The 12502-nt window shown below is 50.5% G+C and overlaps 1 protein-coding gene across 2 annotated transcripts in view; it reads right to left on the reverse strand.

Moving 5' to 3' along the window:
- grip1 (glutamate receptor interacting protein 1) overlaps positions 1-12502 on the reverse strand; it is a gene marked incomplete in the record, with an annotated part of 44818 nt that overhangs the window by 2360 nt on the left and 29956 nt on the right. For both annotated transcript variants that reach the window (XM_024287344.2, XM_024287338.2), the window contains 17 exon segments: positions 1-1452; positions 1556-1702; positions 1784-1900; positions 2190-2300; positions 6382-6493; positions 6839-6980; positions 7058-7255; positions 8164-8303; positions 8765-8909; positions 9120-9265; positions 9347-9416; positions 9704-9784; positions 9872-10017; positions 10556-10742; positions 10807-10956; positions 11034-11171; positions 12251-12420. In XM_024287344.2, the coding sequence (XP_024143112.1) occupies positions 1156-1452; positions 1556-1702; positions 1784-1900; positions 2190-2300; positions 6382-6493; positions 6839-6980; positions 7058-7255; positions 8164-8303; positions 8765-8909; positions 9120-9265; positions 9347-9416; positions 9704-9784; positions 9872-10017; positions 10556-10742; positions 10807-10956; positions 11034-11171; positions 12251-12420 (2497 nt within the window).

Consider the following 12502-nt stretch of genomic DNA (forward strand, 5'->3'; position numbering starts at 1 on the left):
CTGGGAGCTGATTGGTTCCCCTGAACACACAAACTGACAAATCACTGATGGCCAGGAGATTTCACCTTTTCTGATTGGTTCCAGCCAACCAGCTGAAATCCTGACAGCCTATTGGTCGAGGAAGGAGAGGAGGAGGATGGAAGAATCGAGGTGGGTGGGGTTTAACTGGCCTTGTGTGTAATGCACACATGTAACACACACTCCCCCCACAGACACACACAGACACACACAGACACAGTGTGGCCAGTCTGACGGGTGTAAACAGTAGAAAAGACTCTATTGATCTGCTCAGTTTTCCTCATCTATGGCACCGAGCGGAGACCTTTGACCTCTCCGGGTCTGTGTGCCCGCCCACATGTCTACAGGATGCTCCAATCAGAACCAGCTGCTCACGGACTTCATCGCTCTTCTCTTCTCAAAGAACAACCAATCAAATGTCTGAATAATTCACTGCGTTTCCCACCTGAGGCCTTCCGAGCTTTGACACTACAAAGTTGCATAGGATCATCTGACAAACACAGACGATTCAGAACCCTAGAGCCTGGATTTTACCACAGCTGGATCCGTGGATCAGGACCGGACCCCACAGCTCTACAGGACTCAGTTCTGATCCTGATCTTCAGATCTCAGGTTCTATTCTGAGCTCCTCTGAACCCGGGTCTCTCTCAACGAGGCGCTAACCCGGAACATCTGGACCTCCACCAAACGCTCGACTCTGATTGGAGCATCCTCCGTCTCCTTGGCAACCTTTTGAGTAAATTAACAGTTTCTAGATTCTGGACTCCTGGTCCATCAGTGGTTCTGGTTCTGAGTCTGAAGCCAGTACAAACATGGACTTAAGTCTTAATCAGGTTCATAACTCCCTCAAACTGGACCGCCAGAACAGTCCTGAAGTTCTGCCCCCCTTAGAACCGAGTCTGTCCCTCTAAGTTCATCAGAACTTGCTCCCCTCCAGGACTCACATTTCCCCCAGCAGGAACTCCAGGCTGGTAGAACCCAAAGTCCAAGACCGGAACCGTGGGCCGGGCTGGGACCGGAGGCGGTGTGCTTTTAGGCTGCTTTGAACCTTACCGGGGGAGGGGTGGGGGGAGGGGTGTAGCACCTTTGAGTCCACAGATCCAGTCCGGTCCAGTCTGGTTCTAACAGCTTTGTCTGCTATAAAGAACTATTAGTAACTGACCCAAGCCCCGCCCCTAAGCCGTCTCCTGGTTGGTTCCACTTGATTGGACCGCCCTCGTCCACATGATCAGTACAAAGCTCAGAGGGTCCGACCGCGTCGCCAGTCGGCTGAGGGGCGGGGCTGCAGTTGGTGGCGCCATTGTTGTGATTGGTCATAGTGGCGGGGGAGGAGGAGGGGTTCCGGCTGATGACCAGTTCCAGACGGTTCGGAGATTCCGCGATGAGAGGAACCACGAGGCAGCAGTCGAAGTCCCGCGTCCGGACGTGGTTGATCTGAAAGAGTCACGAGACAATCGGTACAAAGAAACATCGATACGTACTTCTGAGAAGACGAGCTTCCAGAACGGATTTCCGTTCAGGTTTGGTGAAACCGTACCTGAAGTATTCGGTCGTACGCACACAGACCTCCCTTCTCCGCGGGGCCTCCTGGTCGGATGTTGTTGACGTAGACACCGCGGTCGAGGAGGCCGTCAGAGACGCTGAAACCAAAGTCCTCCAGGTCCGAGCTCTTCTCCAGAACGAGCTGCAAAAACAGAACGCAGGTTTGGATCCTCAAACTCTCAGCTGTCAGCAGGAACCTGAAACCAGAGTAAGTGCTGACTACCTTATGGAGTTCCACAGGGTTCTGGTTCAGGATGTCGTTGACCTCCTGCCTCATTTTCCTCATGGCGAAGGCTCTGCGCTGAGGGTCAGAGGGGAGGGTGTTGGAGCGGGGAGTCACCTGGAAATGGAGGGACAAAGTCACCACCAGAGGAGAGGACTACTCCTGTTTCTTCTGAGAGACTCCGGTTGATGTCCAGGTTTGGACAGAACCGGTGAGGCTCTTTAGGGTTAGAGGAACAACATGTTTCTGTAGAACTCTTCTGTGGTTTACCATCACAGCTCAGACCAGTCTGGATTTTTTGCATTCTCAACTCAACCACGCAACCACGGAACCACGCAACTAGCGCATCCATTTAACCAGCGCAACCACTCAACCACGGAACCATGCAACCAGCACTCCACCATACCTGCGGCTTTGAATTGCTGCGTTCCTGAAAGCTCGCCTGGCGCCCCAGAGTGCTGCGCAGGGGGGTGGGGTCATGGTTCAGACTGAGGGTGGAGCCTGACATGATGGTTGCCTGGAGACAAGAAGACAAATACTTCAACCACATGAGGAGGAAGAAGACCATATACCTCGCTGGGACAGGAGAGGACCCGTCTGATGGTTCTGGAGGTTCTATTGATGGTTCTGAAGTTAAGGTGTTTGGTCACTTCTTGCGTATCTCTGTTTAGATGCTCCAGTGTTTCAGTCCGTCTCTTCTCGCCCTCACTGGAGGACTTTTTTAGGAATAAAGTCGATGGGTTCTGTGAACACAGCTGAGTCTCAGGTTAAAAACAAGACCACCAGTTACCTCCAGGTGCAGGTTAATCTAAACGATTCCTGAAAACAAGGATCGAGTTCTGTGTATTAACTGATGTTTGTTTGACAAAAAGACTAAGTTTGAGTTCCAAAACAAAGAGGGCCGGACATCACACTACCATCGCTGTGGCTCTGGACTAAATCCTGCAGCGGTGAGTTATCAAAGAAGAGGGTCATTAATCTTCATTTTCACTTTATTCTTGATAACTTGGAGGTGTCAGACATGTCCCTGTTCAGTTGGAACCACTACTCACTTCCTGGTGACTGGAACCAGAGTGACCAAACACTTCCTGTGAGGACCGGGGGAGCAGTCTATAGATGTCTCCGGTTCCAAAAAATTCTCATCTCCAACGCGGCCCCTGCGCATCCCTTTTTGACGTTTTAGGTGTCCACAAACCGTCATTTTTTTGACGTAGTGGCTATTTGTAAAATCAAGGGTCGGCAACCCTCCGGATGCGGTACCAGATGCAGACTAGTTCTCGGGACGTGTCCAGTACTGGTACCAAAACCCTAACCTGGCACCAGATGTAGTACCTGATGCAGTATCGGACTCGGACTGGTCCTCAGGACACGTCCACTATCGGTACCCAAACTTGGTACCCTAACCTGGCACCAGACGTGGTATTGGACACTGTACCGAATGCAGTACCGTACTGGTCCTCGAGACGCGTCCAGTACTGGGAAGGTAGGGTCAGAACGCTTGTCATACTAACCCTAACTTGGCACCGGACGCAGTTCGGGACACGGACTGTTCCTCAGGACACATCCAGTATCGGCACCCAAACCAGGCACCAGACGTAGCAGCAATACCAGATGCGATACCAGAAGTGGTACTGGACCTGAACCGGTATCAGACGTGGCACACGGTGCAAACTGGGCCCAGACGCAGTATCGGACACAAACTTGCATCGAGGTTAGGGTTCTGGTTTGCGGCCCAGAGGTTTTGGACATGTGATTTAATGGGAACAGCCAGCACTTCAAAAACGACGAGTTGGCAAATGGTAATTGCCGTATTCTTGGATTACGCTTTTCTACCTTCTACCTTAAAGTATATGAGCGAGTGTCACATGATGAGTAGCTGCTGGTTTAAGTCTTGACATGTGGCTGACATGAACACAGCAGTAATAAATGTCCTTAACTCAGGTTAGCATGTTCTACCCGCCTGGCGTCCTTCTGGAGCCAGATATTGGGACTTTATGAAGCTCCAAAAAACATCCAGTAAACTCCAAAGATTCAAATCGTCAGATTCAACTTTTGTCTCAAATGATCTGCTGATGAATCTCTGATTTCTGATGGGATCTGCTGGAATGATGAAGTCAAACGGGACTTTGTGGAGTGTTCGACGTCGGTCTGATCTTTGTCCTGAATTCATTGATCTGTTTACATGAACGGGATTCTGGTCTTCCTAAAAGGATTTGGAGTTTCTCTGAGGATCTTCAGTCCTGGTTTTGCTCAAACACCTGGTTCCTCATCAGGTTCTGAAGACAGCAGATTGTCTGTGAGTCCGGCTGGACTCTGGACTCGAGGACCAGAACCGCTCGTCTGTTTGAACAGCCAATAATTTGTTAGCATCTTTCATTCTAAATCGAGTCTTTGACTTCTGTCTTCTCTTGTCACCGAACAAACGCTCACTTCAGGATCACGGATTGGTCAGAGCATGCACCACCCAAAGATCTGGCAAAAAAACAACCAATCAGGCCTTGCACAAGCTGTCCCAGCATGCCTTGCTCAAACTGCCATGCCTGATGCAACATGACTGCCACATGATTGGTCCAAAGCTGGGCGGGGTCACTGAGACGTCACAGAGATGTCACCAATGGTCTGCAGCCCGCTATGGGAGTGCGGTTAGAGTCACATTCAGAACCAGCTAACACGACCACGCTGCAGGTCCAATTACAAAAGAGGGCGGGGTTAGTACGGGACAGGAGAATACCAGAGGGAGGAGCTGCGTCTCCTTTCCAGACTCCTGGAAAAGAAGGAGTCATTTCTCTCTGGCAAAAGGACTAAACATGAAGAGCTGCTGGTCACAAACATCAACACTTCCACGGGTCAGACCGACCAGCAGAACCAGGAAACAGGAACCGGTTCTGAAACATCTGATCTGGTTTTATGTTTCCACAAAATGATCTTATGAAGAACATTTTTAGATAAAATTAGAACATCTGAAGATAAAACATGAAAGAAAAAGATTCAAACATCAAATTGCTGATGGATGAAGATTTACTGTTATTTATGAAAACAACCCATCCAACCATCATCCAACATCATCCAACATCATCTAACCAGACATCCAACCAACATCCAACCAGACATCCAACCAACATCCAACATCATCTAACGAGACATCCAACCATCATCCAACCAGACATCCAACCAACATCCAACATCATCAAACGAGACATCCAACCATCATCCAACATCATCCAACATCATCTAACCAGACATCCAACCAACATCCAACCAGAACATCTGAAGATAAAACATGAAAGAAAAAGATTCAAACATCAAATTGCTGATGGATGAAGATTTACTGTTATTTATGAAAACAACACATCCAACCATCATCCAACATCATCCAACATCATCTAACCAGACATCCAACCAACATCCAACCAGACATCCAACCAACATCCAACATCATCCAACATCATCTAACCAGACATCCAACCAACATCCAACCAGACATCCAACCAACATCCAACATCATCCAACATCATCTAACCAGACATCCAACCAACATCCAACCAGACATCCAACCAACATCCAACATCATCCAACATCATCTAACCAGACATCCAACCAACATCCAACCAGACATCCAACCAACATCCAACATCATCCAACATCATCTAACCAGACATCCAACCATCATCCAACCAGACATCCAACCATCATCTAACGAGACATCCAACCATCATCCAACATCATCTAACCAGACATCCAACCATCATCCAACATCATCTAACCAGACATCCAACCATCATCCAACCAGACATCCAACCATCATCTAACGAGACATCCAACCATCATCCAACATCATCTAACCAGACATCCAACCATCATCCAACATCATCTAACCAGACATCCAACCATCATCCAACCAGACATCCAACCATCATCTAACGAGACATCCAACCATCATCCAACATCATCTAACCAGACATCCAACCATCATCCAACATCATCTAACCAGACATCCAACCATCATCCAACCATCATCCAACCATCATCCAACATCATCTAACCAGACATCCAACCATCATCCAACCAGACATCCAACCAACATCCAACATCATCTAACGAGACATCCAACCATCATCCAATCATCCTCAAATCAGACATCCAACCATCATCTAACCAGAAATCCAACCATCATCCAATCATCCTCCAACCAGACATCCAACCATCATCTAACCAGACATCCAACCATCATCCAACCATCATCCAACCAGACATCCAACCATCATCCAACCAGACATCCAACCAACATCTAACCAGAAATCCAACCATCATCTAACCAGAAATCCAACCATCATCTAACCAGACATCCAACCATCATCTAACCAGACATCCAACCATCAACTAACCAGAAATCCAACCATCATCACACCAGACATCCAACCATCATCTAGAAATTACCAATAAATTAATCAATGTATTCACCCATCCACCTACCTATCCATCCTCTTGTACTCTTGTATATCTAGATCTATGTTTCTTTTCATCCTTATCTTTCTCTAGATTTTCATCCTAAAACTCTAAAACATCCGAATGTGAATTGTTGTCGTTCTGACTCTCACCTCCAGCTCTCTGAGGATGCCGCTCTGACCGCAGGTCTCCAAGTCCTCCAAGGCCTGAGACCAGAAGTTCTCCTCCTGGTCCGGTTCTGTCCCGTCATGTCCCACATTGAACCTGAGGGGGAGGGGTCAGAGGTCAGCCAATCAGAGCCAAGGTGGGTCTGAGGGAGCTACACAGGAGGAGGGCTGCTCATGCTGGTAAGAGTGTTGACAGGTGGGGGCACAGATGACAGTCAGGTCAAAGGTCACCAGGTGAGTGCTGATGGAGGACTGTGTGAGGGGGGTCAAAGGTCAGAGCGGTACCTGCTGTCTGAGATTAGACCAGTGTGCAGATTAGAGGCGCTGCAGGAGAGATGCACACCGTTACTGCTGCTAGCTTAGCGCTACAGAATGCTAAGAGGGCGGGGCTTCTGCTACTCAGAGTTCACAACCGTTTCCTGTCTGGTTCAGCTGCACTTACCCCCCCAGCAGTGGGCGGTCCCAGTCCTCGTCGCTCAGCCCCAGGTCCGACAGCGGATTGGCTCGTTGGCGAGCCGAGGACGTCTGGCTGTTGTTGGTCTTCAGGTGGCGCCAGTCGTGGAAGCTGTACTGAAACGGCGGCACTGCACAGACACAGAGCAGTTTTAGCGGGTGTTGGAGGCGGGTCGGCGGTGCAGGTGGGAGGGGGGCGGCGGCGTACTCGTTCCACTGAAGCTGCTGTCCACGTTGGAACCGTCCCAGGACTCCACGTCGCTGTCCACGGACGGCAGGGTGCTGAACGCTCGCTGGGCCGTCGGAGGCGCCACGGTGATGACGGGCTCCTCCTCCCCGTCCTGGTTCTCATGGTTAAGCCCCGCCCCCAAGCCTGGACCAATGATGCAGGTCTTTGGGCTGGACACTGCAGACAGATGAAGCAGGTGTGTGAGGCTGCAGTGGGCGTGCGCGTGGAGGTGTGGCGTGGAGGTGTGTGGCGTGGAGGTGTGTTACGGCTGTGGCTGTATTTGGTTTTCTTTTTGGTGGTGTATTTTTGTCAGAGTGGGACTCTTGTGTGTTTGTGGATCTTTGTGTGTTTTTCTGTTGATTTGTTTCAGGTGTGGTGCTGGAGGTGTGGCTCCCCATTGGTCCAACCTGAAGGAGGGGAGCCTTCAAAACCACCATTTGGACCTCCAGACCACGAGAAGGGAGCTGGGCTGCAACCTGTCTCCACTGCAGCTCAGTGAACTCCTCCACCTGCTTTAATTTGTGTGCACTTTGTAGTTTCTTTGGTGTTTTGTGTTAGGTCCCACTCTGTGTTCTGTGTTTAGTGTTGGTTAAGTTAAGTGAAGCTGTAGGGGTGAACTGCCATTTTCTTTAGTAAATGTTTTCTCCTTTTTATGTTAGTCCAGGGAGGTTAGTGTTTGTGATTCTGTTACAGTTTCTTTTGCAGGTAAGCTCCCTGGGTTGAGTTAGTTGGGGTTTTGTTTGTTGTTTTGGCCTTGGTTCACCCTGAAGCCTTTTGCTTCACATTTAGTTAATGTTTGGGTGTTCTTGTAAATAAAATTTGTTACCTTTTATGGAGACATTTGTGTTTTTGATACCCATTATTTCCTTTAATTTACCTTTATGTTAGGCCCCACACCCCTAGACCACATGGGGCGTAACAAGGTGTGTGGGGTGGAGGTGTGTGGGGTGGAGGTGTGTGGGGTGGAGGTGTGTGGGGTGGAGGTGTGTGGGGTGGAGGTGTGTGGCGTGGAGGTGCACGCGTGAAGGTGTGCGGCGTGGAGGTGTGGAGTGGAGGTGCGGCGTGGAGGTGCGGCGTGGACCTACGCTCCCCCTGCTTCTTGATCTTCAGCGTGACCGTCTCCCCCGCCTGCTGCAGCAGACTGATGGCCTCGCTCAGCGGCTTCCCCTTCAGGCTGCTGCTGTTGATGGCCAGGATGCGGTCGCCCACGTGAATGGCGCCCGTCCTGCAAACACAACATTGTTTTTACAGATTTAAAGCGGATCTTTGTCTCCTCAATACTTTTTTTAAGCATTTTATAAAGTTTTAAAATCCCTCAAAGTAAACATCACAACGGAGGAAATCAGATGATCGGACAGGAAACAGAAAACCTGATTGGATTTTTAGTTTTTACATTTTATTTATTCAAACCGACTTTATTTAAACTGATCCATCAAAATCCCACTTTGATTTTCTTTAGTCTTTTTTTTTTCTTGTTTGCAGAAATATTGTTATATGTTTTAACTCAAAAATGTCTTAAAGTTGTTGTTTGTTTGAAACTTTCATCACTGCAGTAAAAGTTTAAAAAATTCCAGAACAAGTTTGATCAGAAACACTTTGAAAGAATCTGAAAATACTGATGGTTCTTCATGTTTTGACCAGCAGGGGGCGTCCTTTCTCATCTCTGACGTCATAGGGGGTGTGTACCTCTCAGCCAGCCCCCCTTTGCTCAGCGAGGAGATGATGATGGGGTCGAAGGGCTCCTCGGTGCCGGAGATGGTGATTCCCAGTGGGCCTCCGTACCTCTGCAGCTCCACGGTGTAGATGATGCTGCCGGACACCTCCTGCTCGTCTGAGGGAGAGGGAACACGGTTAGACCGGCCTCTGAACCTCCTGAAGAGGAGGACGATCAGAAAACATTTAGCTGGACGTCTGGAGACGCTGGAATGTTCCCTCAGGAGATTCTGAGGGAGAATGGACCCAGAACCCAGGAGGTCTGTCAGAACCTCAGAACACAGACCTCGGTGCTTCATCCCACAACATCCTGAAGCCCAGGACGTACCGGAGTTGTCTTCGTCTTTGCGGATCTTCAGCTTGACCAGCTCCTCGCACTGCTGCAGGATCTGGACGGCCTCCTCCATGGAGCAGTTCTCCACCCGGATGTTGTCGATGGCCAGCAGCTTGTCTCCCAGCTCCAGCGTTCCCGTCCTGAAGGAGGAGGAGCATCAGAGGTAAGAGGGAGGTGTGGGCGGTCCCTAACCCCACCCAGTGGGCCGGACCGGGCCTCACCTGTGAGCCACGCTGCCCTTCTTGATGTCTGAAATGATCAGAGGGTCTCCGGGCTTCCTGTTGGACGGTGCTGCGGGGACACAGACGGAGAGTGAGAGCCCGAACCTCCACCCAAAACCCCCGTCCGGACCCACACCTGAACCTCCACCCAAAACCCCCATCCGGACCCACACCTGAACCTCCACCCAAAACCCCCATCCGGACCCACACCTGAACCTCCACCCAAAACCCCCATCCAAACCCACACCTGAACCTCCACCTGAACCCACACCTGAACCTCCACTCGTACCTCCACCCCGAAACACACCTGTACCTCTATCCACCCCCCCCCCACCACACACACACACACACACTTACAGCTGATGGTGATTCCAAGCTCCACCCCCGGCTTCTTTGGCAGCTTGACGTGGAATGTTCCTGAACTGGGAACCACGGACTCTGAGACACACAGGTGAGGTCGGGTCAGAACATCAGAATCACAACAACAGACTCACTCACACACCCACCCCCCCCACACACACACACCTGCGACGTCGAACTCGATCTCCAGCGTGAGCTGCGCCGTGATGGAGGAGTCTCTGAGCAGCTGGTTGGTTTCCTCCAGGGTGGAGTCTTCGGTCGGGACGCCGTTGATGGACAGGATTCTGTCTCCGATCTGCAGGATGCCACATCTGCACAAACACAGTTACACACAACAGCTGAGTCTGCATGACGAGGAGGAATCCCAGCTGACAGGAAACCATCAAAATGCTGCTTCACATGAACTCAGCAATTATAATACATTATGAAACAGTAGAATCTTCATAGGAATTTGGTTTTATCTTTAAATCTTTTGGTTCATTTTTCCATCCGTCTCCTAAACGTCCTGCTGGAGTCGTGGGGTTGCTGGAGCCTATCCCAGCTACTAATGGGTGGAGGCGGGGCTTCCTCTGAACGGTTCTCCAGTTCTTACGTTTATTTAGGCTTCTGCCTAACCACTGAACCTCTGGATCCTGTTTCTGGACCGGAGGAGGAATCCGAACAAGAACCATCAGAACACACAAACTCCAGAACCCTGCTGGGATTTGAACCTTCACACTGCGAGGTGAGCGTGCTAACCACTACACCACAGTGCAGGACTTCAATAAACATCTGAGTTCTGTGCGTTGATTCATGAACCAAGACGTTTCCCCTCATCCCTCCGGTTCCGGTCCGTTCTCAGATCCTCACCTTTCAGCCGGGCTGTCTGGGTCGATGTAGGCGATGAGCGGCGGCGATGACAGCGTCTCCGTGGCGAAGACTCCGCCCTGCAGCTGCAGGCCGAAGCCCATGATGCCGTCGCCCACCAGCATGACCTCGGTGGTCTCGGTGTGGACCACCTGACCGGCGAGCCCCACGGTGCTGGAGGCCAGGGACACTAGGAGGAGCAGAACCATCAGTCCTGATTCTGGGTTCTGGGGGTGGGGGGTTAGAGGACTCACAGGAACTCTTGAAGTCCTTCTTCTTGGCCTTCCTCCTCATCATGGTGCTGCGGGGGCTTGTGGGATACATGTTCCGGGGCAGGGTGCTCATGTTGAGGGACGAGAGACTGTAGGCTGACATGGATCCAGGAGAGAACGAGTGGCTGAGAGCTGCAGACAGACAGAGAGAGAGACATGTTGGGGGGGGCTCGACCCACACAGGGAGGCGGGGAGAGAGGCGGACATACGAGGGTTGTTTGCATGGCGGTGGTGCGATCTGGCACCTGATTGGTCGGGATGGTACGTGTTGTAGTGGTAGGGAGGGAGGACAGGGGCGGAGCCTCCAGTTTCCCAGGGGAGAGGGCGGGGACTACGCTGCACCTTGACTATACATAAACATACACATAAACAAACAGGAGGGGGGAGGGGGTCAGGACAGGTGGAGAGGTCAAAGGTCATGCAGGGTTCAAGGTTCCCAGCAGGAATATGAATCCTGTTCCAAACATGCTGGATGTTCCTGGTGATGCATTCAGGGTCTGTTAGGTCGTTGTGTGTAACTGGATCTTGTTATGAGGCATTTAGGATCTCGTGTGTTTCCTCATCTGTAGCACAGGTGGTGTGTAGGTGGTGTGTTCAGGGCCTGTTGACCGGAGTGTTGTGCATCTAAGTCTGGACCGTGTTGTGGTGCATTCAGGGCCCATTCTACATGCAGGTTTGTACAATGTTATCATGTTTTCAAGGCCTGTTATTTATGCATGTTTGTCCCATGTTATGATGCGTTCAGGGCCCTTTGTAAATGCATGTTACGTTGTGTTCAGGGACTGATTTAAATGCATGTCTGTAACCTGTTGTGGTGCGTTTCAGGGTCCGTTGTTCAAGTGTGTTTTCCACATTGTGGTGCGTTCAGGACCTGTCGTTCATGCGTGTTTAACTATGTTACGTTGTGTTCAGGGCCTGTCGTTCATGCGTGTTTTACCATGTTACGTTGTGTTCAGGGCCTGTCGTTCATGCGTGTTTTACCATGTTACGTTGTGTTCAGGGCCTGTCGTTCATGCGTGTTTTATCATGTTGCGGTGTGTTCAGGGCCTGTCGTTCATGCGTGTTTTACCATGTTGTGGTGCGTTCAGGGCCTGTCGTTCATGCGTGTTTTACCATGTTGTGGTGCGTTCAGGGCCTGTTGTTCATGTGTATTTGTAGCATGTTGTGGTGCGTTCAGGGCCTGTTGTTCATGTGTATTTGTAGCATGTTGTGGTGCGTTCAGAGCCTGTCGTTCATGCGTGTTTTACCATGTTGCGGTGCGTTCAGGGCCTGTTGTTCATGTGTATTTGTAGCATGTTGTGGTGCGTTGAGAGCCTGTCGTTCATGCGTGTTTTACCATGTTGCGGTGCGTTCAGGGAATGTTCGTTCATGTATATTTGTAGCATGTTGTGGTGCGTTCAGAGCCTGTCGTTCATGCGTGTTTTACCATGTTGCGGTGCGTTCAGGGCCGGTCGGGCCTGGTGTTGGGGTAGAATCTCCAGCCGGACGGTCTGACAGGCAGCAGACAGCAGCTGTGTAGCTTCAGCCAGAGAACAAAACTCCATCGATTTGCCGTCAACAGAGAGAATGTGATCGCCTGCATGAAGAGCACCACACCTACACACACACACACCCACACATCACACACACACACACACACATCACACACACACACACATCACACACACATCACACACAC

This window comes from Oryzias melastigma, linkage group LG23 (genome assembly GCF_002922805.2).
Source record: "Oryzias melastigma strain HK-1 linkage group LG23, ASM292280v2, whole genome shotgun sequence".
NCBI lineage: Eukaryota > Metazoa > Chordata > Actinopteri > Beloniformes > Adrianichthyidae > Oryzias > Oryzias melastigma.